The 27,393-nt window shown below is 40.7% G+C and overlaps 1 protein-coding gene across 1 annotated transcript in view; it reads left to right on the forward strand.

The window, feature by feature from the left end:
• Nucleotides 1-1,228: 1,228 nt before the first annotated feature.
• Nucleotides 1,229-27,393, forward strand: part of Iars2 (isoleucyl-tRNA synthetase 2, mitochondrial) — a 47,281-nt gene continuing 21,116 nt past the window's right edge. The window contains exons 1-12 of the mRNA XM_013015338.1: nt 1,229-1,595; nt 2,970-3,092; nt 4,438-4,597; nt 6,320-6,468; nt 6,553-6,602; nt 6,718-6,827; nt 6,905-6,995; nt 7,766-7,881; nt 13,148-13,317; nt 14,973-15,063; nt 16,745-16,896; nt 21,002-21,162. Coding sequence (XP_012870792.1) covers nt 1,329-1,595; nt 2,970-3,092; nt 4,438-4,597; nt 6,320-6,468; nt 6,553-6,602; nt 6,718-6,827; nt 6,905-6,995; nt 7,766-7,881; nt 13,148-13,317; nt 14,973-15,063; nt 16,745-16,896; nt 21,002-21,162 — 1,640 coding nt within the window. The 5' untranslated portion in view covers nt 1,229-1,328. The remainder of the gene's footprint in view (nt 1,596-2,969; nt 3,093-4,437; nt 4,598-6,319; nt 6,469-6,552; nt 6,603-6,717; nt 6,828-6,904; nt 6,996-7,765; nt 7,882-13,147; nt 13,318-14,972; nt 15,064-16,744; nt 16,897-21,001; nt 21,163-27,393) is intronic.

Here is a 27,393-nt window from a genome sequence, read left to right on the forward strand (position 1 = left end):
GCAGTTGTGTCGTGGTTCAGGACGGTGACAAACTACATTAGGCCAAGAATTCCATCAAAGAGTACCTCCAATGTAAGAAATGAAGATACCAAATTTGAATCGAGGGAGAAGGAAGTTTTACCATTTAGCTATAAATGCCTGTTGAGTTCTTGAGACTCGAGTCCAGACAGAGATGCAATGCATATCCAATTTAGAAGACAGAATGAAAAGAACGTAAAATGCATTCTTGTTTTTTGTTGTTGTTTTTTGTGGGGCATGAACTCAGCCTGGGCGCTGTCTGTGAACTCTAGGCTCAAGGCTAGCACCCTACTACTTGAGCCACAGTGCCACTTCCCGTTTTCTGGTGGGTAATTGGAGATAAGAGTCTCACAGACTTTCCTGCTCTGGCTGGCTTTGAACTATTATATTCAGATCTTAGCCTCCTGATTAGCTAGAATGACAGGCATGAGCCACCGGAGCTGGCCTGTGTGTGTGTGTGTGTGTGTGTGTGTGTGTGGACAGTGCGAGGAATCTAGGAATCAAACTGAGCTTCTGGTACCTGCTAGGCAAGCATTCTACCACTGAGCTGCATCCCCATGCCTAAACTGTCATTTGAGTCCTAAAAACTTCAATTTTTTCTTTTTTGGAGGGAGGGCAGGCTAGTTACTTAATTGCAAACCTCCTGCTTCACTAGCATGCCTGGCTATATATACATTTTTAAATTAATTATGATATCATAGAAGTAATACCATGGACATATTGAATATTTCCATATTTGTTTATTTTTATTTTGGTTTATTTTTTGTCGGTCTGAGGCTTTAACTCTGGGCCTGGGCGCTGTCCCTCAGCTCTTCAGCTCAAAGCAAGCGCTCTACCACTTGAGCCACAGCACCACTTCAGGTTTTCTGGTGGTTAATTGGAGATCAGACTCTCACGGACTTTCCTGCCCGGGCTGGCTTTGAACAGCCATCCTCAGATCGCAGCCTCCTGAGTAGCTTGGATTACAGGTGTGAACTACACGCCCCCGGCTCAATATTTCCATATTTAAAAGCAAGGCACTCTGATTAGAAGTGGGGGGGGGCTGGGGAACCACCCTTGCCCCGCCCCTTGGAGCCGCCACGCCCCCCCTCGGCCGCAACAAAGACCCGGATTAGACTTTACTTGGCTGACTCGGGGAGTCAGCGCAGCCAGCTCCCGGCCCGCCCTTGCAGCCCCGTGCGCCTGCGCACGGCGGGGCGTCTGGCCCAGGCTCTGGGGAGGGGGAGGGTCCTCTGCCTTCAGACCCGCGGTGGGAGCCCGGAGGAGCCCCGCATTCGGGGGTGAGGGGGTGCGGCCTGCCCTGCCCGGCCATGCGTTGGGGGCTGTACCCGCGCGGGCCGGGGGCTGCGGCTCTGGCCGCGGCCGGGAGGTTGTGGGGCCCGCCTCGCTTCCCGTGTCGCCTGGGGTGGCTGGGGACGACGCGGAGGCTTCTGGTGCGCCCGGTCACCGGCGCCAATAACCAGCTGACCAGCCCGAACAGCAGCAAATACCGGGACACGGTGCTGCTGCCGCAGACCGGCTTCCCCATGAAGCTGCTGGGCCGCCAGCAGCCGGACACGGAGCTGGAGATCCAGCAGGTACCGGCGGCGTGGGGCCCGCGGGAGCCACACCGGGAGCGCGGGCTGCGCGCCGGGCCGGAGTCACCGGGCTCCCGCCGGCTTTATCCCGGGCGGGGCCGCTTCCCCCGCGGGGCCTCCGGGAGCCGGGGTGCCCCTTTGCGCGTCTGCGGAGCGTCCCCCCGTTTCCTGCACGGGCCGTGCAGATCAACTTCGGAGGGAGGGGCTCCCGGCAGTAGTCCAAACGAACCGTGGTGAACGCGGTGGAGTGTAAGCGAAGCGCGAAGCCCACCCTTGACTGCCCGAGGACACGGCAGCGGCGCTTCGAGGCACTGTAGGCTAAGCGTCCGTCTCCTGCTTAGACTGAAGTTACTGAGGGAGAGGTCGAGTTTTTAGCTTCTGTAATGCCTGATCATCTGGCATTCTGGTATGCTTTAGCCTAGTCTTAGGACAGTTCACAATCCTAAGTTTCCTTTATGACCTTTTTTTTTTTTTCCTTCTGTGCTGGGGATCAAACCCAAGGTGACATTCCAGATAGATAGATAGATAGATATCTTCTGTGTTGGCGGGATTGAACTCAGGGCCCTTTGCTTTCCCTTTTTGTGCAAGGCTGATGCTCTACCATTTGAGCCATACATCTATTTCATCTTTTTTGCTTGTTAATTGGAGATTAGATTCTCCAAGATTTGTCTGCCCCCTGACTTGGAGCCATCATTCTCAGAGCTCAGCCTGGAGTAGCTAGGCTCCTAGCGTTCTGATAGACAGCTTGATAGATAGGCACTCTACCATGCAGCTGTACCCCTGCCCAGTTCTTTGTTTTTGTTTGTTTTTTTCCTAATTCTTGTTTAAGGTATTTTTATCTAGTGCCATCTATATACCAAAAAGTATGACCATTTGTGATGTTCTCTCAGTTAATCTTTACACTACCCTATAGATAGATATTGTAACTTTTTTTCAGATGAAACAAGTCTTATGTGACTTGGCCAGCCCCATCAAGGTAGGAAAGGGGTGTAGGACTTTAGTGTGTTGATCAAGATTTAGGGAGTAGCAAGTATTGAGACCAAAGAATAACAAGAATGGGATGTGGGAGGTACATGTCCTATAGCCCTGCTAGATTGAAGAGTGAGGGAGTGCTGATACGCTGTCCAAGAATTGAACAGTACTGTTAAGCTTTGTAAAGTGTGTGTCTTACTGAGTTTAGGATTTAATCTGAAGTCTGCAGGGAAAACACTGAAAAGTTCTAAGAGAGTCATCAGGTGTGCATTTCAGAAACTTAAACCATTTATATTTTAGAAACAAATAGATTTGGATGAGGTAAGAATTAAGCATGTAATAGCTGCTATTCTGTTGTACGTATTTTTATGATGTTTAGACATTTTTTGTTTGTTTTAACAGAAATGTGGGTTTTCAGAACTTTACTCATGGCAAAGAGAAAGAAAAGTTAAGAAAGAATTTTGTCTACATGATGGACCTCCTTATGCAAATGGTGACCCTCATGTTGGACATGCTTTAAATAAGGTAATGATAATTTAGATTATGAAATTGGAAGGAAAATATTGTTTAAATACTTCACACAAAAGAGCATATTATAATTATGTAAATTTATATTGGTATATAAACTAAAAAGGTTCGGGGGGTATTTCTCTCTTCCATTTCTTTGCTGAGACTTTTGTTCTTTGCCCATGATTGCTACTTTTTCATATATTTCACATATTCTTATTATGCCGGGTGCCTAGCTAGTGTAGAGGTTGAGATCTGAGGATTGTGGTTCAAAGCCAGCCCGGGCACGAAAGTCCGGAAGACTTATCTCCAATAAACAACCATTCAGAAAACCAGAAGTGGCTCTGTGGCTTAAATGAAAGAGTGCTAGCTTTGAGCTGAAGAGCTAAGGGACAGCGCCCAGGCCCAGAGTTCAAGCCCCACCACCAACAACAACAAAGAAAAGAATATTCTTATTATGCCTGCTTTAAAATCTTTATCGGGTAAGTCTAATACTTCTAGCATCTCAGAGTTGGTTATCTATTATCATTTTCCTTTAGTGTAAAATCTTCCTGACTCTTGATATGAGTGACTAGATTTTTGGTGTTTGTTTTGTGCCAATCCTAAAGCTTGAACTCAGGGCCTGTGGGCTGTCCCTGAGCTTGTTTGCTCGAGACTAGCTCTCTACCACTTGAGCCACAGCTCCACTCCCAGCTTTTTGGTGATTAATTGGAAATGAGAATCTCATGAAATTTCCTGCCTGAGCTGGCTTCAACTATTATCCTTAGATCTCAGACTTCCAGAATAGCTAGGATTACAGATGTGAACCACAAGCACCCAGCTTGTTGTTCTAATAGCATCCTGTGAATAGCTATGTTAACTGATGTGTGGTTTTATTTCCTTTATCAGACTTTTTGAGTCCTTAAGTACAAGGATCATGTTGTAGTCATCACTTTGTTCATTACCAGTGTGGTGCTTCAGATTTTAAAAACTCACATATTTGTTACCTCTGTGTTTATGTAGCATTTGTATTAGACTTAATAGTTTATCTTATATGTTCTTTTAAAATTGGACTTTATTTTTATTTTTTTGTCGGTTGTGTGGCTTGAAGTCAGGGCTTGGGCACTGCCCCTGAGCTCTTTTGCTCAAGGCTAGCACTCTACCACATGGAACCACAGCACCACTTCTAGTTTTTTGGTGGCTAATTGGAGATGAGAGTCTCACAGACTTTCCTACCCAAGCTGGCTTTAGATCTCAGCCTTCTGATTAGCTAGGATTACAGGCATGAGCCACCAGTGTTCTGCTGGACTTTATTTTAAAATGTTTTTGCATTATAAGCCACATGCTTTCTATGTGGATGTTGATTGTCATTTGATCTTTGCAGATTTTGAAAGACATAGCCAATCGATTTCACATGATGAGAGGCTCTAAAATCCATTTTGTGCCTGGTTGGGATTGCCATGGTTTGCCCATTGAACTAAAAATACTATCAGAACTTGGTGGAAAAGCTCAAAATCTTTCAGCTATGGAAATTAGAGAAAAAGGTAAATAATCTCTGTTTGTTCTTTTAAAATGATTTAGTACATGCTTAAGTCCCTTGGAAAAGTCAGGATTTTACCAAGAAGGACTTTTGTTTTGGTTTGCTGTAATGAGATCTGTTGGGAACTATTACATGTTAGAGGAAACAGTATCTTCCAATTGATTCTCTTGAGCATTTCTGTTTAGGGACTGAAGGTGAAACCTTGTGAACCTATCCATTGCAACCCTTCAGTTGTGTTATTACAACTTACTTTAGGTTTCATTTTACTATAGAGAGCTTGGTGTCTCATCTCACGTTCTGAATCACAAGTCACTTTTAAGATACATGGATTACAAAAAAATCAAACTATTATTGTTTTTTTGTGCCAATCTTGGAACTTGAACTGTTGGCCTGGGTGATGTCCCTGAGCCTTTTTGCTCAAGTCTAGTGCTCTGTCACATGAACCACAGCTCTACTTCTAGCTTTTCTTAGTGGCTAATTGGAGATAAGCCTCCTGCCTGGACTGGCTTTGAACCTTGATCCTCAGATCTCAGCCTCCTGAGTAATTAGGTTTATAGGTATGAACCAGCGGTGTCCAGCCTCAACCAAAAATTTTAAAGTGTATTACAACCATAAAATAAAATACATGTATTTTAAAGCTGGGCATTATGGTACATACTTGTACTCCTAGCATTCCTGGAGTCTAACTCAGAATTGTGGGTATGAGGCCACCTGAGTGTCACGGGGAGATTCTTGCCTCAGAAAAAAACAACCAATCAACCAAATTACAAGAACTCATTTTTAAAAATTAATAGCTTATTTTATCCGTGATCCTTTCTTTCAGTAGATTTGGCTAGAAAGGAAGCTTTCTTGTCTACTGTATGTATTTGGATATGATAATAAAGATTTTTCTTTATGTGCATGCTGGTACTAGGACTTGAACTCAAGGCCTCACACTCTGTCCAGGCTTTTTTCACTCATAGCTGATGCTCTACCATCTGAGCCATACATCCAGGTCTGATGGTTTGCTATTTAATTAGAGATAAGAGTATCCTGAATTTGTTCCCTGGGATTTGCTCTGCACTGTAATGTCCAGATCTTATCCTCCTAATTAGCTAGGATTATCATTGTGATTATGTGCCCCTGTAATATCAGTACATAGGGAATTTCAGGCCAGCCTGGGCTTCATCATGAGATCATATTGCAAAAAACTGTACACACATGGGCTGGGAAGAGCGCTTGCCTTGCATGCATGAGGCCCTGGGTTCGATTCCTCAGCACCACATAAGCAGAAAAAAAAAAGCCAGAAGTGGCGCTGTGGCTCAAGTGGTAGAGTGCTAGCCTTGAGCTGAAGAGCTGAGAGACAGTGCCCAGGCCCAGAGTTCAGGCCCCACGACCAGACCCAAAAAAAAAGCTGTACACACACAAAAATAATAATAATTACCCAGGCTGTAATATTAGCTACTCAGGTGGCTGAGATCTGAGGATCATGGTTCCAAGCCAGCCAGGGCAGAAAAGTCTGTGAGTCTCTTATCTCCAATAAACTATTCAGAAAAAGCTGGAAGTGGTGCTGTGGCTCAAATTTACCCTTGAGTAAAAGAAGGTCATGGACAGTACCCAGGCCCAGTTGAAGCCCTAGGAACAGGGAAAAAAAGAGAAAAAGAAAGCCCCAAGAAACATTTTTTCAAAGTTATTGGCTTTCAAAAGCCTTTCCTTTTCCTTTCTTTCTCTTTCCCTTTCTTTTTAGCTAGATCATTTGCTAAAGCGGCCATTGCAAAGCAGAAAGCAGCGTTTACCCGCTGGGGAATAATGGCGGATTGGAATAATTGCTACCACACTTTTGATAGAGAGTATGAGGCCAAACAGTTGAGAGTTTTTTACCAGATGTATGACAAGGTAATAAAATATTTCTCTTTTCTTCACCATATTAAAGTATGAATCACAAACTTTCAGCTTTATTCTAGTATTTCTGTCTTTTAGGGCTTGGTTTATCGATCTTACAAGCCTGTGTTTTGGTCTCCTTCATCAAGGTACATATGTGTTTGTTGGTAATTAAAATAGAGAGGGCTGGGAAGGTGGCTCAGTGGAAGAGTGTGAGAAATTGATGACATTTCCTTATTTATGTTTGATGTTTTTAAACCTTAGGACTGCTTTGGCTGAAGCAGAACTTGAATATAATCCTGAGCATGTCAGTCGTTCAATATATGTAAAATTCCCTCTCTTAGAACCTTCTCCTAAATTAGCACCACTTACAGGTAAGGTTTATTTCCTTGGATTTATTCAAACTATGAAATTGTATTATTTGCTAACAGTTGTGACGTTATTTTCACAGATGGTTCATCTCCTATTAGTGTTTTAATCTGGACCACCCAGCCATGGACAATTCCAGCAAATCAGGCCGTGTGCTATATGCCAGAAGCAAAGTAGGTATATTATTACATTTTTAGTCTACAAATAGGAATCATGCCACCATTAACATTATGTTGAACTTATTTTCTCCTTATTATCCCTTTAAAAATCGAATGAATTATAATATACTATGTTTGTATAGATTTTATTAATTCACAGATGATTCCTTTTAAGACCTAGCTTTCTTTGGAACATGAAACATAAAGTGTGGAGTGGTTTGAAAGTAGTGCTTTTTTTTTCACCAGTACTGGAGTTTGAACTCAGGGACTCAGGCTTGCTGAGCAGTCAGTCATTCTACTGCTGAGTTACACCTCCAGCCCTTCTTTTGCCCTGGTTATTTTAGAGATGGAGTCTTCTTTCCTGCCTGAGCACATGCTTGGACCACACAGTCTTCTTCCCAGAGCTGAGAAGACATGTAATATCACTGTCGAATATCTGTAATATCTGTTGAAGTGGAGACTCATGAACTTTTCTGTCCAGGCTGTCATGGAGTTACTATACTCCTGATCTCGGCCTCCTCCTTAGCTAGGAAGACCAGGTACCTACCATGGTATCCAGCCATTGGTTGAGAAGGGGTCTCATGTTAGACTGCTCTCAAACCTCTGCCCTCATCTCAGCCTTCCAACTAGCTAGGATTACAAGCATTGAACCATTGGTACCTGGCTTGCAAGTAGTATTGTTTAACCTAAGTTTGTTTTTCTAAAACAATATTAAAAACTCAGGTGTTAACTGTGGCTTGTGTTTTTTTCATTGCTAGTAATTTTCTTCTCAAATTTTATGTTAGGTATGCTCTTGTGAAATGTTCTACTTCCGGAGACCTCTACATAGTGGCTGCAGATAAAGTAGCAGCTATTTCTTCTACTTTGGACACAACATTTGAGGTTATTTCAACATTTGAAGGTAAAGATTTAGGCTAGTCTGACTGTCACAGTCATTAAAATATTAGGTTGATTTGAGTTCATTACTTTGTTGAACATTCCCCTGGTAAATTGAAGCAGATTACATATAGCTTTCTCGCTTTCTAGCTTTGTACATTAGACACTATTTTACATGATTCTTTGAGGGAGAATATATGTTAATGTGTTTAAAGTATAGGAAAATATTGACAGAGGCACTAGGTATAAGATTATTTCTGGCAAAAATCTAGTAGCTACTTCATAAAATTTTATGCAGAATTGTTTGTTTGTTGGTTTTTTTCTTTTTTTTTTTTTGGTCTGGTTGTGGGGCCTGAACTCTGGGCCTGAGCACTCTCCCTCAGCTCTTCAGCTCAAGGCTAGTGCCCTACCACTTGAGCCACAGCGCCACTTCCAGCTTTTTTCTTTTTGCTTATGTGGTGCTGAGGAATCCCAGGGCCTCATGCATGCAAGGCAAGCGCTATACCACTGAGCCAACTTCCCAGCCCCTATGCAGAATTGTTAAATTGTTTTTTTTGTGTGTGTGTTTTTTGTTGGTTGTGGGGCCTGAACTCTGGGCCTGTGCACTGTCACTGAGCTCTTCAGCTCAAGGCAAGTGCTGTACCACTTGAGCCACAGTGCCACTTCCAGCTTTTTCTGCTTATGTGGTACTGAGGAATCGAACCCAGGGCCTCATGCATGCGAGACAAGCACTCTACCACTGAGCCACCTTCCCAGCCCGTGCGTGCGAGTGTGTGTGTGGGGGTGGGGGGGTGTGGGGGGGGTGTATAGGTGATGCCTTTCCTGAGCTTGAACTCAGGGCCTGGGCATTCTCCTTGAGCTTTGTTTTTCAAGGCTGGCACTCTGCCACTTGTGCTACAGTAATACTTCTGGCTTTTTGGTGGTTAACTGAAGATAAGAGCTTAATGGACTTTCCTACTTGGGTCGACTTTGAAGTGTGGTCCTCAGATCTCAGCCTCCTGAGTAGCTAGGGTTACAGACATGAGCCATTCGTGCCCGGCTGATAGAATTGTTCCTTTCTGATTTAATACAAGCTGCAAGAAAGACAATAAAGCTTATTTTTTAGTCTGTCATTTTAGTAAGAATTGAACAAATTATGTAAGTCATTCCAAAGATACAGTATTCATTCTGCCAGAAGACTTCTGTGTAAATAATTTGAAGTTTTAACATACTGACTGATTTTGAAATACTACTTTGGAAGTCTAGGAAAGTTTAAAATTATATGTGATCTTTAGTGATATATTTTTATTGCTAAAAAATGATGATATAGATTAAGGAAAGAAAAAAAAAGCCAGATGTGATAGCTCATGCCTATAATCCTAGCTGCTCAGGAGGTAGATATCAGGAACGTGATTTGAGGCAAGCACCAGGTAAAAAATTCCTGAGACCCTGTCTCAACCATTAAAGGCTGGGTTTGGCTGCTCCTTTCATCCCAGTTATGCAGAAATCGCAGTAAATAGAATCAGGGTCAAGCCAAGGCAAAAAGCTCACTAAAGCAAAAAGTGCTTGAGCATCATACAGAAAATGGAAAGACTACCTAAGTAAATGGAAAAGTCCTTTAAATTCATTTCTGATGTGAGTTTATATTTAAGTTAGAACTATAAACAAATTACGTTAGCAAAATAGTGACATCAAAAGCAAGAAAGAATTTACAGAATGTTTAAGATTGTTTTTTGTTTGTGATTTTGGAGATAGGGACTTACCTTAGTTGGCCTAGCACTGTTTAGCCCAGACCAGCTTTGAATTTGTAATCCTCCTCAGCCTCCCTGAGCACTGAGATTATAAGTGTGTACTCCATGCATGGTTGTTTTAAGAACATTTTATCTTTTTTTGTACAATAGGTTAGTTAGAGGACCTAATACTTCTTTTTTAATTCTGAGGATTGATCCCAGGGCCTAGAATGCCCCAGCATTCTAGACAAGTGCTATACCACTGAGCTACATGCTTTTTTATTTTTATTTTGAGAGAGGGTTTTGCTAAGTTGCTTAAGATAGCCTCTGTGATCCTAGGTCTCAGTTTCCTGGGATTATAGGCTTATATCTCCTGCCCTCAACCTTTATATATTCATACTCTCTCACACATACACTTTTTTAATGCAGAAGGTTATTAAAGGCTTCATCAAAAAGTTAGGGGCTAGGCTGGGAAGGTAGCTCATTGGTAGAGTGCTTGCCTTGAATGCATGAGGCCCTGGGTTCGATTCCTCAGCACCACATAAGCAGAAAAAGCCAGAAGTGGTGCTGTGGCTCAAGTGGTAGAGCGCTAACCTTGAGCTGAAGAGCTGAGGGACAGCGCCCAGGCCCAGAGGTCAGGCCCCATGACAGACAAAATTAAAAAAAAAAAAAAGTTAGGTGCTAACACAGAAACTTAAAAACCCCAAGGATTTTGGAAATGTTAAAAAATACAGATATCTGAGCTGGGAAGGTGGCTCAGTGGTAGAGCGCTTGCCTTGCATACACATGAGGCCCTGGGTTCTATTCCTCAGCACCACATAAGCAGAAAAAAAGAAGGCTGGAAGTGGCGCTGTGGCTCAAGTGGAAGAGCACTTGCCTTGAGCTGAAGAACTGAGGGACAGTGCCCAGGCCCAGAGTTCAGGCCCCACAACCGAACCCCCCGCCCCCCAAAAAAATACAGATATCTGGGGCTGGGAAGGTGGCTCAGTGGTAGAGCACTTGCCTTGCATGCATGAGGCCCAGGGTTCGATTCCTCAGTACCACATAAGCAGATTAAAAAAAAAGGAAGTGGCGCTGTGGCTCAAGTGGTAGAGCACTAGCCTTGAGCTGAAGAGCTGAGGGACAGCACCCAGGCCCAGAGTTCAGGCCCCATGACCGGACCCCAAAAAAAAATACAGATATCTTTTGTCTAGAGCACATAATTGTTTGAAATTATTACTGAACAGAGAATCGTTGTATTGTCTTAAGCTATCACATTGCAGAGTATAATTTGACCCCAGTTGTATATACTTCTCATTCCTAACAAAAGAAGCTGGTACAGTAGTAGGAATAGTGAAAATAGGATAATTTGCATGAGATAGAATTTCTTTCTAGAAAAATAGGAATTGTGTCTGATTTGTCATTAGAGATCTTTGTGGTGGGTAACAGAAGTCTCAGAGAGACTATTGGGGGGGGTAGATACAAAGAAAGTTAATACATTAAATCTGCTTTTCTCAAACCTTTAATTTTATTCTATATATATATTATTGTAAAGATACTGTACAGCGGGGTTACAGTTGCATGAGTAAGGTAATGAGTACATTTCCTATCAAGCATTGTTACTCCCTCCTTTGTTTTTCCCCTACCATCCCTTCCCTACCCACCTCCCCCCAAACCTTTAATTTTCATACGTGAAAAACCCCTAGGGAGTATAGCATAGGCTCAAAGGACTGGGCTTAATGAAAATTATAGAAAGAAATTCATATGAAAACTGGAGTAGATTTATCTAAAAACAATGGTTACCAATTTTCTTCTTTAAGATTTTATCGATTATTTGGAAAAAAAGAATTCTGCAGTATGTAGGTTTGCTAATGTCTTCCTAGGAACAAAATTGCAGGCCAGCCAAGTTGAATTACAAGGAGAGCCTGTGGTTTTCTTCACATAGGGAGGCTTTATAGCCAACAGTTATAAGGGGATGTCATTTTCTTCTCAAGCCTTTTTGCCTAGTGTTCAAGTTTCAACTAAATCTACTAAGCAATAGATTATTAAATGAAATGTCAAGATTAAAAGAATCTTTTGTTGTTGTTGCACTGAAGATTGAACCCAGGACTTCTCACATACTACACAGGTGCTTTGTTCCTTGAGCCATGCTCTAAGACCTTTTATTTCTATTGAAGATGACCTAAGGAATCTCAGTAAAAGGTGTTACCAATATTAGAATGGGAGAATGGGGAAGGATAGAGCAAGAGAGATTTATTTTGATTAAAATACAATATATGGGGCTGGGAAGGTGGCTCAGTGGTAGAGTGATTGCCTTGTATGCATGAGGCCCTGGGTTTGATTCTTCAGCACCACATAAGCAGAAAAAGCCGGAAGTGGTGCTGTGGCTCAAGTGGTAGAGCACTAACCTTGACCTGAAGAGCTGAGGGACAGCACCCAGGCCCAGAGTTCAAGCCTCATGACTGTCAAAAAAAAAGAAAAATATATACTATATATTTATATAATATATATATATGTATATATATATATGCACATCTGAAGCACATCTGAAGAGAATTTTCTTTCAAAATTTTTGGCTGTACTAGAATCTGAACTTGGGGACTATTGCTAGTCAGGCACAGTATCACTTGAGCTATGATCCCAACACTGTTTAGTTTATTTTTTATTTTTTGTCAGTCATGGGGCTTGAACAGGGCCTTCTCTCTGTCCCTGAGCTCTTTTAGCTCAAGGCAAAGTGCTTTTCCACTTTGAGCCACAGCTCTACTTCTGGTTTTCTGGTGGTTAATTGGAGATAAGAGTCTCACAGACTTTCCTGCCCCCGCTGACTTTGAACCACAATCTCAGATCTTAGCTTCCTGAGTAGCTAGGATTACAGGTATGAGCCACCAGTGCCTGGCATTACTTTAGTTATTTATTTTTTATTTATTTTTTGCCGGTCATGGGGCTTGAACTCTGGGCCTGGGTGCTGTCCCTCAGCTCTTCAGTCAAGGCAAGCGCGCTACCACTTGAGCCACAGCACCACTTCCAGCTTTTTCTGCTTATGTGGTGGGGAGGAATTGAACCCAGGGCCTCATACATGCAAGGCAAGCACTCTACCACTGAGCCACCTTCCCAGTCCCCTGAGTAGCTAGGATTACAGACATGAGCCACCAGTGCCCGGCTCTACTTTAGTTATTTTTTTTAGTCAGGTGGTGCATTTGTTGTTTTTGTTTGTTTGTTTTTGCCTATGCCATTGTAGACTACAATCCTTCTAATTATATCTCCCATGTATCTGGGCTGACAGGTATGTGCACTCCATTCCCAGTTTTTGGGTGAGATGGGAGTCTCACTAACTTTTTGCCTGGGCTGGTTGTAAGTTGCCATCTTCCTGATCTTGGTCTTCTAAATAGTTGCCATCGCAGGCATGAGCCACCTCAGTAGACCTAGATTCTGTGTTTTTAGTCTCATATTCTACTGGATATGTAGCTCAGTGGTAAAGCTCTTGCTTAATGCTTTAATTCCTAGCTTGAAAAGAAAAAGATGGTAACTTGATGCCTTCTTGCTAAGTTAAAATAGATAAAACTCTATGAAATAATTCTTAATAATGGCTTTCTTTTCCCACAGGTGTAGATTTAGAGAATGGTACTTGTAGTCATCCTTTAAATCCCGAAAAAGTCTCTCCTCTATTGCCTGCAAATCATGTGACCATGGCAAAAGGCACAGGATTGGTTCACACAGCCCCAGCACATGGTATGGAAGATTACAGTGTAGCATCTCAGCACAACCTGCCCATGGTACTAGTCCTCTTTTTTTCTTTCAGATTTTTTTTATGCTGCTGAATAAAAGCGATAAATCCTGACATTTTTATTTCTTGTTAATAATAATTTTCCCATAATAATTGTGAAATGCTTAGGTGTGTGCAATATCTTAAAAGTTCATTAATTTATACTAATTGGGAAACATGCCCCGGAATTAGCACAAAAAAAATCAGCACAAAATTAGAATTACAGAATATATCTTACACAAGGGCATTAAAAAAAATAAGTACACAGGCCTTGTTTTATTGTGCTTTGCAGATAAGTATTTTTACATATTGAAGATTTGTGGCAAAAGTGTGTTGACCAGTAAAGCAGCCCAGATGATCGTTAGTAGTTTTTTGTACTACAGTATTTTTTGCTGTTGTTGTTTTGGTTACTTGTAGGGCTTGAACTCAGGGTCTGGGTGTAGTCCCTAAGCTCTTTAGCTCAAGGCTAGCATTCTACCACTTTGGGCCCCACTGCCACTTCTGTTTTTTTTGCTGGTTAATTGGAGATGAGTCTCATAGACTTGCCTGCCCAGGCTTTCTTTGAAGCATGACCCTCAGATGTCAGCCTCCTGAATAGCTAGGATTACAGGCATGAGCCACCAGCACCTGGCTTAAAACATTTTTTATTAAGGTATGTACATTGTTTCAGACATAATTCTGTTTTAAGCTTAGTAGCAGACAGTATTGCCTCACTGTGATATTCATTCAGTTTACTGTAGTGATCTGGAGCCAAACCTACAGTATCTCTGAGGCATAAGCCTGTCACAGATACAATAAATAGCTAGTGGATTTTACTAGTTGAAAGGACAGTTTTGTTTTTTTTCTTTTTTTGCAGGGGGGGGGTGTCCGGTTGTGGGGCCTGACCTCTGGGCGCTGTCTCTCAACTCTTCAGCTCAAGGCTAGTGCTCTACCACTTGAGGCACAGTGCCATTTTTTTCATTTTGTTTATGTGGTGCTGAAGCATCGAACCCAGGGCCTCAGGCATACAAGGCAAGTGCTCTACCACTGAGCCATCTTCCCAGCCCCTGTTTTGTTCTTTTCTAACAGCACTTTCCAAATTTATTTTTGCCCACTTTGGTTACTTGGAAAGTTTTTCTCAAAAAGTGAAGAAATGGCTGGGAGCTAATGGCTCATACTTATAATCCTTTCTACTTAGAAAACTGATTCTGAAGGATCAAGTTTCAACCCCATTTTGGGTAGAAAAGTCTAGGAGATTCCATCTTCAGTTAACCACCAAAAAATAGTAGGTTACCAGCCATAATCAAGAAAGCCAAGAATCAGAGGCCCTGAGGACAGAGTTCAAACCAGTATCAGTAGATGGATGGACGGATGGATAAAGATGGATGGATAGATAGATTAAAAACTATGGCTGTAGTTGTATAAATCAGAGAGCAGATAAAGATATTTTAGTATGTTTTGCTACTCCTTGTTATTAAACCTTAGGTATATGCATCAGGAACACATTTTTCCTTTAGTGATTTAAATATTCAAAGTTTACACATTTCTACTGACCTAATAAAAAGTATTCAGGTTTTCCCGGTAGACAAAACTAAGCTGATACATTTTAAATGTGTTGTTTTATCAGCGATTGTCATATGACAGAATGTTCTGATGGCATTAATTGTTCAAAATGACACTTTGTAGGATTGTTTAGTGGATGAAGACGGAATTTTCACAGATGATGCTCATCCTGAGCTTCAAAAGAAAGCTGTACTTGAGGAGGGAACTGATGTGGGTAAGTATTGCTCCTTTTGGTAATTTAGATACATTTTCTAAGAAGCAGCCAGCAGTAACCTTTCTTGCTGTTTTCCCTTATACTTCCAACAGAAATAAAAGCTAAAACGAGTCTGTTTAGCCACATGATTTACTTATTTATTTACTTTTGGTAACACTATAGAGTTTTCACTCAGGGCCTTATACTTATGAGACATGTCCCCAGCCCTTCTTACAATTGTTATTTTTCAGATAGGGACCTTATGCAATTTGCCTGAGCAAGCCTCAGACCTCTACCTATGCAGTCTTCCCTACCTAGGCTTCCCATGTAGCCTGGGTTATAGGCATGTACCACCAGGCCCTGTTTATTTGTTGAGAATGGAATCTAGCTAATATTTTTGCCCATGCTGACCTCAAACCATGATCCTCCTAACTTATGCCTCTCAAGTAGTTAAGATTATAGGTGTAAGCCACTTCACTCTGTATTTCATTTGTTTTTTGAGGCAAGATCTGACTGTAGAGCTCAGGCTGGCCTGGAACTTGCTGCGTAGCCATGGCTGGCCTCAAATTTGCAGTCCTTCAGTCTCAGCACTCTGAAGAGCTGGGTTTATAGATATACATTCCATGTCCTGGTTACATGGTTTAAAATGGAGGTTAGGAATTTTTTATCTTTTGCTTTAGGGTGGCTTTATTCAAAAAAATCAAAACAGTCAACAGGGAGTAATATAATTTTAGGGTAACAAAGATAATAGTGACATGACTTTTGTGGGAGAATAAAAGTTTGGTGCAGGCTCCATATTGACTGAATCAGACAGTCGCTCCCTGGTGCTCCCTCTCCCACAGAACTGACCTTGTCACATGCTTTATGTTAGGGTCGTGGCTGTCCTCCATGCTGGCATTGTCTTTCTGCCTTTCTTAAGAATGTTAGGAACCCTTTCCTTGCCTACAGTAGTACTGAGGCTAATTTGACTAGGTGGATTACTTTTTCAGGGCTACTGTAACAAATTGGCAGAAATCTGAGGGCTAAAACCAGTAGAAATTCATTCTTTCACATTCTGGAGACTAGATACATATAATGAAGGTATTGGCAAAACTATTCCTCTGGAAGTCTGTGTAGGAATCGCCATTTGCTCACCCAGGGTTCTGAGGCTCCTGCAGGTGCCTGGCCTCTTCGGGTTTGTAGCTGCCAATGTACCATTCTTTGTTTCTGTTGGCTTGTGTCCTCAGCTCTCTGTCTGTTTCTGTCTCCTCTTCTTTGGAGGACAGCAGTCATTAGACTTAGGGCCCACTCTCATCCTGTGTGAGTTCTTTTTAATGTAATTCCAAAGACCCAATTAAACAAGGTTTCATTCATAGATCGAGTGTTGGTAATCTTTTTAGGTGGCATAGTTCAGTCCACCACATCTGGATTACTTCTGATATCTGGAGATCACTTTTAAGACTTATGGTATGAAAGAGTATGACTTTAAGTTGCACATTTAGAATGGTAGATTACGTACCATCATGAAAGCTATGGCAGTGGTATAATTTAGAGTCTGATTAAGATTTTACATTTTCAGCTTTTCTTCACCAGTAGATACATAGATTATGTCTGATATTTAAAAAGGGGCTACAATTATGGGCATCTGTTGGCTCAGATTTAGTGGTTTCTAGTATGTTAAAGTGTTATTCGAATTTTCAATTTTATCTAATTTTTTTCTAAGTTATAAAGATGCTTCAAAGTGCAAAGAATTTGGTAAAAGAAGAAAATCTGACACACAGCTACCCCTATGACTGGAGGACTAAAAAACCAGTGGTCATTCGTGCTAGCAAGCAGTGGTTTATCAACATTGCAGATGTTAAGACTACAGCGAAGGTAACAGGACATTCTATTATAAGGGGTGCATTTATCATTCTTGGAGCATCAGCAGTGCACAGGTCATAATGGGGTTTGCATATAGAGATTTTGTTACTGTGATTGCATTCCTAAACCTATAGCATTTTAGATCTGCAAGGACCTTATACCTTAATTCTTTGGTTATACATACACAGCTTAAAAAGGCCGTGAGAGCACCAGTGGCTCACTCCTGTAATCCTAGTTACTCAGGAGGCTGAGATCTGAGGATTGCAGTTCAAAGCCAGCCTGGGCAGGAGTCTCTTATCTTTAGTTAACCACCCTAAAACCCGAAGTGGCTCAAAGAAGTAGAGCACTATCTTTGAGCATAAGATCTCAGAGAAGGCACTCAGGCCCTGAGTTCAAGCCACATGACCAATTAAAAAAAAAAAAGCTGTGCCTTGTCCAGTCATTTTCCTATGCAATATAATGAGAGTAGGAAGAAATCAGCACAGAACCAAGTTTAGCAAGTTTAACTTTCCAGAGTTCCTGTGGTCTCATCTACATCAAAGCAATAGTAATGTCTATCTCAGTGAGGACCCCAGTGACATATAATAGGTGTTTTATAACGTAATTTAAGCTTTTTATTTCCTTAGGATTGTAACTGCCATCCATTTAAAAAGTTGTTGCTTTAAGTTAACAATACCTTATAACTGATGTTCTAAATAGTTAATACATGTTTGATGTTCTAAATAGTTAATACATGTTTGAGCTCTTTCATTTAGTACATATATGTATCTGGATGGGTGTACCTTTATATATGTACCTATCATCCACAATAATTTGGTTTAACTGAATGAAGGAGCTCAAGTATGGCTTTGTTAGGTGGGCTATAGCATATTTTGTTCTACAGCTTGCAGGTAAGATTCTTCTGTAATTGTCTTGAGTGGTTGGTTAGTCTGGCAATTTGAGATCCTTGATAAAGTTATGCATAACAGTTTATATTTTCTAGACTTGTGTGTTACATAGTTTTTTGGTTTTTCAGTACTTTAAAGGCAGATTTTCTTATTTGTATGTACTAACATTTGTAACTTGCAGCTCTGCACAGTCTTTTGGTTGTAGAACATCTAAGTCTGATATAACATGTTTAAACCAAAACAATTGTTTTGTTTTGTTTTTGTTCTTTTAGTTAGGCTTATTTTCCCTCATAGATTATCTTTAGTTGCTGCGTGTAGAAATGGCAGGATTATGGTACCTAGCTATCATCCCAGCACTTGGAAGACTAACACAGGAGAATCATGAGTTCCAGACCTTATGTTAAAAACAAAACAAACAAAAGGCAGAGGCACTTATAGGGTAATTTATTGCTAGATTCTCATGACCTACCTTGAAGAATAATCAACTTTTGTCTAATTCTCATTCCCTCCTCCTCCATACCCTACATTTTTTTTTTTTTGTCGGTCATGGAGCTTGAACTCTGGGCCTAGACACTGTCCCTCAGATCTTCAGCTCAAGGCTAGCATTCTACCACTTGAGCTACAGCCCCACTTCCAGATTGCTGAGTGGATTATTGGAGATAAGAGTTTCACAGCCGTTCCTGCTTGGGATGGCTTTGAACCCTGATCCTCAGATCTCAGCTTCCTGAGTAGCTAGGATTTATAGGCGTGAGCCACCCAAGCCCAGCTACCATACTTTTTTATACCCAGCTACTGGATTGTTTTAAAGTAAATATTGGGCATTTATTTTCTTATATTCTGTTTTTTTATTTATTCCAGGAAACATTTCAACATAATGACTTTTTTGTTTTGTTTTGTTTTGTTTTATTTTTTGGTCCAGTCTTGGGGCCTGAACTCTAGGCCTGGGCGCTGTCCCTCAGCTCTTCAGCTCAAGGCTAGCACTCTACTACGTGAGCCACAGCGCCACTTCCAGCTTTTTTTTTCTGCTTATGTGGTGCTGAGGAATTGAACCCCGGGCCTCATGCATGCAAGGCAAGCGCTCTACCACTGAGCCACCTTCCCAGCCCCGACTTTTTTTTTTCTGAGACAGTCTTTATAGTCCAGACTGGCTTCAAACTTCAGTCCTCCTTCCTTAGTCTCTAGAGTGCTAGGATCATAGGCATATGTCACCATACCTTCTGGTTAATAATTTTTTTTTGAGAGATTTGGGAGGGTAAAATCTTACCATATAGCCCAGGCCAGCCTTGAACTTGGACTCTATTACAGGGATGTACCACTATGTACAGTTGATAAAGACTCTCCAAAGCATCATTTCAGTGTCATTGTCAGCAGCTTTACACAGCAATATTTATTCCGTAAGAAAAATCAAATCTAGTCATTTGCATTTCATCAATTTTACTTTTGTTTTTGTTTTGTTTTGCCAGTCCTGGGGCTTGAACTCAGGGCCTGGGCACTGTCTCTGTTCTTCTTCTTTTTTTTTTTTTTGGTCCGGTTGTGGGGCCTGAACTCTGGGCCTGGGCGCTGTCCCTCAGCTCTTCAGCTCAAGGCTAGCACTCTACCACTTGAGCCACAGCGCCACTTCTGGCTTTTTTGTTTTTGCTTATGTGGTGCTGAGGAATCGAACCCAGGGCCTCATGCATGCAAGGCAAGCGCTCTACCACTGAGCCACCTTCCCAGCCCTCTGTCCTTTTGCTCAAGGCTAGCACTCTACCATTTGAGCCACAGTGCCACTTCTGGCTTTTTTGTGTATGTGGTACTGAGGAATCGAACCCACGGCTTCATGCATGCTAGGCAAATACTTTACCACTAATCCACATTCCTAGCCCCTCCTTGATTTTTTAAATCAAGTACTAATGGAATTGTAGAGTATTTATTTATTTATTTTTTTTTGGGGGTCCAGTTGTGGGGCCTGAACTCTGGGCCTGGGCGCTGTCCCTCAGCTCTTCAGCTCAAGGCTAGCACTCTACCACTTGAGCCACAGCGCCACTTCTGGCTTTTTTGTTTTTGCTTATGTGGTGCTGAGGAATCGAACCCAGGGCCTCATGCATGCAAGGCAAGCACTCTACCACTGAGCCACCTTCCCAGCCCTTGTAGAGTATTTACTATGTAGTGCTAGAGGTTTTGAGAATGAGGTGTTTCAGTTAAAAATGAGTTAGGAAAATACTTAAACTCATTTCAAAAATAGGAAGCTGCTTTTATTAATGAATAGAGATTCTTATAATATTAATGTATTTGGCTTTTTGCGATTATTACCAATTTGTATTGAAAAATTAGTCTTTTGGTAGTTGACAAATGAAGTGAAATGCTAGTAGCTTACGCTTTGGGGGGAGAGTTCTCAGTAGATGGTGAATAAATAGCAGATAACTGTTAACTTTGGGACAGTATCTTCTGAATTGTAAACTATGATACATAAAATAAGGTTATAATATAATTCTTACTTGTCAGCATAGAATAGTAGCTTATTTCAGCATTTAAAAATTACTGAAATAAAATTATTTTAATCTTAACTGTAGTTTAATGAAATATGCTAATATTAAGCTTTTTATGGCGAGTTTTGATCTAGAGTAAAATCTGATTTTAGATCATTGTTGTTATGTAACCCCCAAGCTGGTATTGAACTCAACCTTCTGAATGCTGGGATTATAGGCATGCACTTATATCTGGCTATGTACCCTTTTTTTTTTTTTTTTTTTGGGTCCGATCGTGGGGCCTGAACTCTGGGCCTGGGCGCTGTCCCTCAGCTCTTCAGCTCAAGGCTAGCGCTCTACCACTTGAGCCACAGCGCCACTTCCAGCTTTTTTTCTTTTTGCTGAGGAATCGAACCCAGGGCCTCATGCTTGCAAGGCAAGCGCTCTACCACTGAGCCACCTTCCCAGCCCCGGCTATGTACTTTTGTTAGTAATTTGTGGCTTTGTTTTTATTTGCCCCGTTGGCTCTAATTTTTTTTTCATTTTCCCTCCCTCCCTCCCTCCTTTCCTTCCTTCCTTCCTTGTACTGAGAGTTGAACTCAGGGCCTTGTACTTGCTAGGCGCTACTGCTCTCAGTCCTGGGTTTGTTTTGTTTTGGGTAGTTTCGTAGGGATCATGTTGATCAGTATAAGCATCCAAATGAAAACTACAGTTGGAAAGGCGATGCCAGTTATACAAAATATTATTTTGATTTCTCTCATTTGACTGATGAATCTACTGCAGGAATTGTTAAAATCAGTGAAGTTCATCCCTGGAGCAGCACTCAATGCCATGGTGGACATGATGGACAGGCGGCCATATTGGTGTATATCAAGACAAAGAGTTTGGGGTGTTCCAATTCCTGTATTTCATCACAAGACAAAAGATGAATACTTGATCAACAGGTAGAACTTTTTCCATAATTTTTCATTATCTAAAGTAAGTGTGGTTTCCTTCAAAAATTGAAAAACAGTTTAAACTATTGAGTATAAAATCCTTTGTGTTTAATTAACTAATTAATTTAGATGATATCTCACTGTCACCCGGGCTGCCCTGCCCTCTTGACTCTCTTGCCTCATCCTCCTAAGAGGTGGGATTGCAAGCATGTGCTATCACACCTGGTTTATCACATAGGCTTTAAATTAAATATTGTGCCGGGCGCCAGTAGCTCACACCTGTAATCCTAGCTTCTCAGGAGGCTGAGATCTGAGGATAATGGTTCAAAGCCAGCCCAGGCAGGAAACCCTGTGAAACTCTTATTGCCAATAAACCATCAGAAAACCGGAAGTGGCACTGTAGCTCAAATGGTAGAGTGCTAGCCTTGAGCTGAAGAGCTGAGAGACAGTGCTCAGGCTGAGTTCAAGTCCCACGACCGACCAAAAAATGAAAATAAAAAATTAAATATTGTAAAATAGCAATTTTTAGAAAATGTTTCCAAAAGATTCTTCTTATGGTTGAGATCAAGATTTTTTTCTGTACCAATAATTAGAAAAAAAACTCTTTTTTTCTATGAAAAAGTACTATTTACCTTGAAGTATCAAGGATCTAACCATGAGCGGTGTTTATTTAGTGTGTGAGCCTGAAATAAGATTTTTCTCTTGACAGAATCATTTTGAGTTGTATACCATTTTCATTAGAAATAGCATTGTGTAATTGTTCAGATACTTTAAATTTTAAGACATTGTAACAAGTACATGCACACAGAAGCATTGGCGATTATATCCCAGTTATTTCTTGTTTTTCTTTTTCTTTTTTTCTTTGGGTCTGGTTGTGGGGCCTGAACTCTGGGCCTGAGGGCCATCCCTCAGCTCTTCAGCTCAAGGCTAGCACTCTACCACTTGAGCCACAGTGCCACTTCCGGCTTTTTTTGTTCTTTTTTTTTGCTTATGTGGTGCTGAGGAATCGAACCCAGGACCTCATGCAGGCAAGACAAGTGCTCTACCACTGAGCCACCTTCCCAACCCCTATTTCCTGTTTTTCTTATTTGTCTTACCATGTAGCCCAGGCTGGCTCAAACTCCAGATCCTCTTGTTGCATTCTTTCAAGTGTTGGTATTGCAGGCATGTACAACCACACTCATCTTATTTTAGAAGTTTTTGAAAAGTTGATTGACATCATTGCGACCTTTGGATCTTGGCCTCCTGAGTAGCTCAGATTAAATAGAGGCATGAGCTAATAATGATGGTACTTTGATGAAGGCTTTTTTTGTTGTTGTTGTTATATTTAGGCACATAGTGGTATTTATTTAATTTTTGCTTCTGGGGGTTGAACTGAGAGCCCTGCACATGCCCTCCTATGTATTTTGAGTTTCACTAATTTTTTTCTTTTGGTTGGTAATTCTTAGCATCCTCCATTAAAAAACTAGGTTTTATCATTACCTTATGGACTATAATGACAGGATTGAGAGAAAACTACAGACTATAGAGCTAGACAATGTAGCCCACTGGTTTCATCCACAGGGGATGTAGCCTTTCACTCGAGTCTCAAGGTAATGTAGGAAGAGGGGAAAGGTGTGTCACAAGTGGTAGAGTCAACAGGAGTTGAGACCGGGAGGGGAAACTAGCCTATGTGTGTGTAGCATGCTTGGGAGAGCAGGGTCTCAGGGGCTGGAATGTAAACTAAGATGATTGGTTGGGGGAAATCATAAGGAAGCTAATAAATATCAAGAAATCTCAACTTCTTTTTTCTCTCTGTGTCAGTATTGAACTCAGAGCCTGGGCACTCCCCTTTAGCTTTTCACTCAAAGCTGGTGCTCTGCTACTTGAATGATGGTGGTTAATTGGAAATAAGAGTCTCAGGGTGGGCTGGGAAGGTGGCTCAGTGGTAGAGCGCTTGCCCTGCATGCCTGAGGCCCTGGGTTCGATTCCTCAGCACCACATAAGCAGAAAGAAAAAAGCCAGAAGTGGCACTGTGGCTCAAGTGGTAGAGCGCTAGCCTTGAGCTGAAGAGCTGAGGGACAGCGCCCAGGTTCAGAGTTCAGGCCCCATGACCGGACCCAAAAAAAAAAAAAAGAGTCTCAGGGTCTCCTGCCTAAGCATGTGCTAGCTTTGAACCATAATCCTCAGATCTCAGCATCCTGAGTTGCTAGGATTTGCCAACAGTGCCTGGCTGAATTTTCAACTTTTATATAGGCATGAGGAGGACTGAGAGTGTGTCTAGAAAAAGAAAGAAAGAAAGAAAGAGAAAAAAAGAAGAAGAAAGAAAGATAGAAAGATTACTCATAGAAAGCACGAGAGATTTTTTTTAAATAAATTTTTATTTTTTTTATTGTGAAAATACTGTACAGAGGGGTTACAATTACACGGGCAAGATAATGAGTACATTTCTTATCAAGCATTGTAGCCTCCTCCTTTGTTAAGAGAGAGATTGTTATAAGGCTCTTTTGGTATTGTACTATTTAGAGCTAACTGAAGATTCTGGGCTAAATACTTTCGTTTTGCAGCTGTAATAATTTAGAGTTTGGGAGCTGGGAATGTGGCTTAGTGTTAGAGTGCTTGTCTAGCATTCATGAAACCCTGAGTTTGATTCCTCAGTACTACATAAATAGAAAAGCCGGAAGTAGTGCTATGGCTCAAGTGGTAGAGTTGCTAGCCTTGAGCTTCTTAAGCTCAGAGATGGTGCCTAGGCCCTGAGTTCAAGCCCAGGACCACAGATTCAAATGATTATAGTGGGTAAATCAGCACAGTTCTCTTTCAAGGAAGCATAAGCTACCGCCATTATTTATCATTTCTTTCAATATTTAGAGGATAAAGCTTTTAGAGAATTACCTTAAAATGACAGAGGTGGGCTATATGTACATATACTGTTAATAGGCAGAACATACTATGTTTGGGTTTTTTTTTTAGGCTATATGTACATACACTGTTAATAGGTAGAGCATACTATGTTTGTTTGTTTGTTTTGTTTTTTTTTAATGGTGTTGGGGTTTAAACCCAGAACCTCCCCAAGTGCCAAGTTCAGACCATATACCACCTAGCTGCACCCCCAGGCCAGAGAAAACTGATTTAATTGAACATTACTTCATGTAAAAATATACTTAGGTGGAATGGTTTATAATTCACCGATTTATAGTTAGATTAGTAAATGTCAGCTCTGTCAGAAAAACACAAGCAAGTTTTCATTAGGTAACATTTGCCTTTTATTTAGTCATTGCATTTACCTGATTGTATTACAGACTCAAGTCCATTATCTGTTGCTGTGTTGCTTGCATGATTGATTTCTGGTTGTGAAGTAGCAGAGACATACAGAATATTGGCCTATAGAAGTGACAGACAAATTCAGCCACATCGTCTGTCAATTCATAGGTCATTTTCCTGTACACCATTTGTCATGATGACTCTTTTCCTACTGAATTGTTGGGTCCATTACATGACATAACACTTGAATTTCTGACATTTGTTCTTAATGGTCAGCCTTATGAAACAGAATGGGAAGTTATTATTTTTTTCTCCCTAATCAAATAAGAATTGAGGAGTCATGCTTTTCTTTCTTTTTAGGCCTTGTACTGTAGAAAGGTGGTGACCATCAGAAGTAACAGCAGCTCCACTGGGAATTGCTTCACAGTCCACATGGAGTTGCTGTTACACCTGATAGTGCCACTAAGTTCCTCAACTTCCTTCTACTTATTTTTTATTTTCTTATTTTTCCTGTGTGGGTCCACGGATTAAACCCAAAGCTTGTCAGATGTTAGACGAGTGCTTCACCACAGGTCCTAGAGCTACATTCCCAGTCCAGCCCTCCCTTCTTTCCAAGAAATAATTCCATTTTTGAAGTTAGTATCATTAATCAAATATCACATAATTTAGATTGAAATCTGCTTCTATGAAAATGAAAAAAATTATCATAAAAAGATAAACATGAAAACATTTGTTACCAACGAAGGAAAATAAGTTGATTAAATTTCTTTCCTTACTTCAGATGAAACTAACCATTGCAATACTTAATATCTATTTAGGAAACTTTGACTTCTAGAAATGAGAAATCTAGTAGCACTTTTCAGTTTAATTGAAGCCTACTTTTAACTTTAATTTTTGTTTCTTAATAGTAATGACATTTCATTGCAAAACTTTTATGTTCATTAGAGAAAAAAATATTGAAATTTGTTTCCTGTGACCTTTAAAATGGATATAATTAAAGTATAGATAGAATGCTCCCTTTCCAATTTCACTGTTAAATTCAATTTTGTCAACAGATAGGAAACATTTAGCCGCTCTTACCTCATTCTTACCCTAGTAAATTGCAGAAGAAAAGTCTTAGCACCATTAATGTTTTCGCTTCTAAAGACGAAGCACAGCAAGCGGTGGAATGACAGCAGCAGTTTCATTACCTGTGACTCCTAACGCTGCCTGGCTTCCAGTAATACAATAAGCCTTTAGTCCCTTTGATAGCAGAGTACAGAATGATTAGCTGGTGGTGTTGCTCCTACTGGTTTTCACTGATTGAAACCTAAGAAGGGGCACGTAATGCTTGTGTTTAGATAAGGCCTTTGAGTAAAGTACAAAGTTTTATGATGGACTTTCTGCTCTATGAAATACAGCATTAAATGGAAGTACTTAGATTACATAGAGATAAGTGATCACACCCATCTTTATCAACAGTAATTTATACTGATCTGTAGGTTACAAGTTAACTGTGTATTTGTTTTAAGTACATGATATTGTTAACAAAATAACGAGAATTCTTACATTCTAACGACAAATGTGGACTATTCTTTTTTGCTCCCCCTCCACCCCCAAAAAGACTGCATCTTGGGGAAATATGGAGACAAGTGTTTTTAGATACCTTAAAGCATGCTCTGTTTCATTAGAAAATTCCACTTCTGAGAGTTTTGTTATTAGGAGAGAAGAGGGCCAGTGTTTTTTGTGGTATGTAAGATGTCCAACATAGCTGTGTGTAACAGAGCATATTGACATAAAGAGAAGATTGAGTTTGATCGGCTATGAAGAATGATTACCCAGCCCTGAAAGGTGGCAGCATAGTACTTCATGGTTGGCTTGGACCCAGGTAAAATTGTAATGATCAGAACCTAACTAACATATCTATCTTTTGAGAACTTGTACAGATTTTATTTGTATTTTTTCAGATTTTTGGCTATTTACCTTAAGGTTTAAGGTTAATATATGTGTGTTTAGATTTTTATTTAGTTAGTAATTTTTTTTTTCTTGGTCAGTTGTGGGACTTAAACTCTAGGCCTGGGCACTGTCCCTGGGCTCTTCAGTTCAAGGCTAGTGCTCTACTACTTGAGCCAACACTTCCAATAATTATTTTTATATTCCAGTACAGGGGCTTGAACTCAGGGCCTTGGCGCCTTCCCTTAGCTTTGAGCCACAGCTCTACTTCCAGCTTTTTGGTGGTTGGAAATAAGAGTCTCATGGATTTTCCTACCAGGCTAGATCTCAGCTTATTGAGTAGCTGGGATTACAGACATGATCAAATGGTACCCAGTTTGTCTGTGTGTATTTTAAATTGTACATTTTAAATTAAATACATTTATGTACTTTTGAAATGTTGGGACATGAACAAGTACCTCATGCATGATAAGAAAGCTCTCCATCCTGAACTACATTGCCAACCTTTGATTCTTTTGACATGTAGTTATGTCCATTAGCCCAAACTGGTCTCAAATTTAGGCTTTTCCTGCTTCTGCCTCTGAGTACTAGAATTATAGGTGTGTATCACCATGCCCAGCACAGATTTTGTTTTCAAAACTCTATCACAATTTTTAGGATCATTTAGTCTACCAGAGTAGAAAGACAGAGAATGTTTTCTTTTTCTGACACCAGTTTTTGCATTTTTAATTTGTTGTTTTTTTTTAATCTGCATTTTTATTTTTATTTCTATTTTTTAATTTCTTTATTGACAAAATTATATATATTAGTTGTATACAACCTGACCATTTGGAATAAATTTATGTATCATTAACATATACTTGTTTTACTTTATTCTCTCATTCTACCTCTTTTTTTTTCTGGCCCAGACTAGTGAATTTATTAAGATGTTAAAAAATTCATGGCTTGGGCTGGGAAGGTGGCTCAGTGGTAGAACACTTGCCTTGCATGACCAGACCCCCCCCAAAAAAAAAAAAAACACAACCCAAATTCATGGTTCCTCATGATTCAACATACTTACAAATTGAC

This window comes from Dipodomys ordii, unplaced genomic scaffold, assembly GCF_000151885.1.
Source record: "Dipodomys ordii isolate 6190 unplaced genomic scaffold, Dord_2.0 Scaffold26, whole genome shotgun sequence".
NCBI lineage: Eukaryota > Metazoa > Chordata > Mammalia > Rodentia > Heteromyidae > Dipodomys > Dipodomys ordii.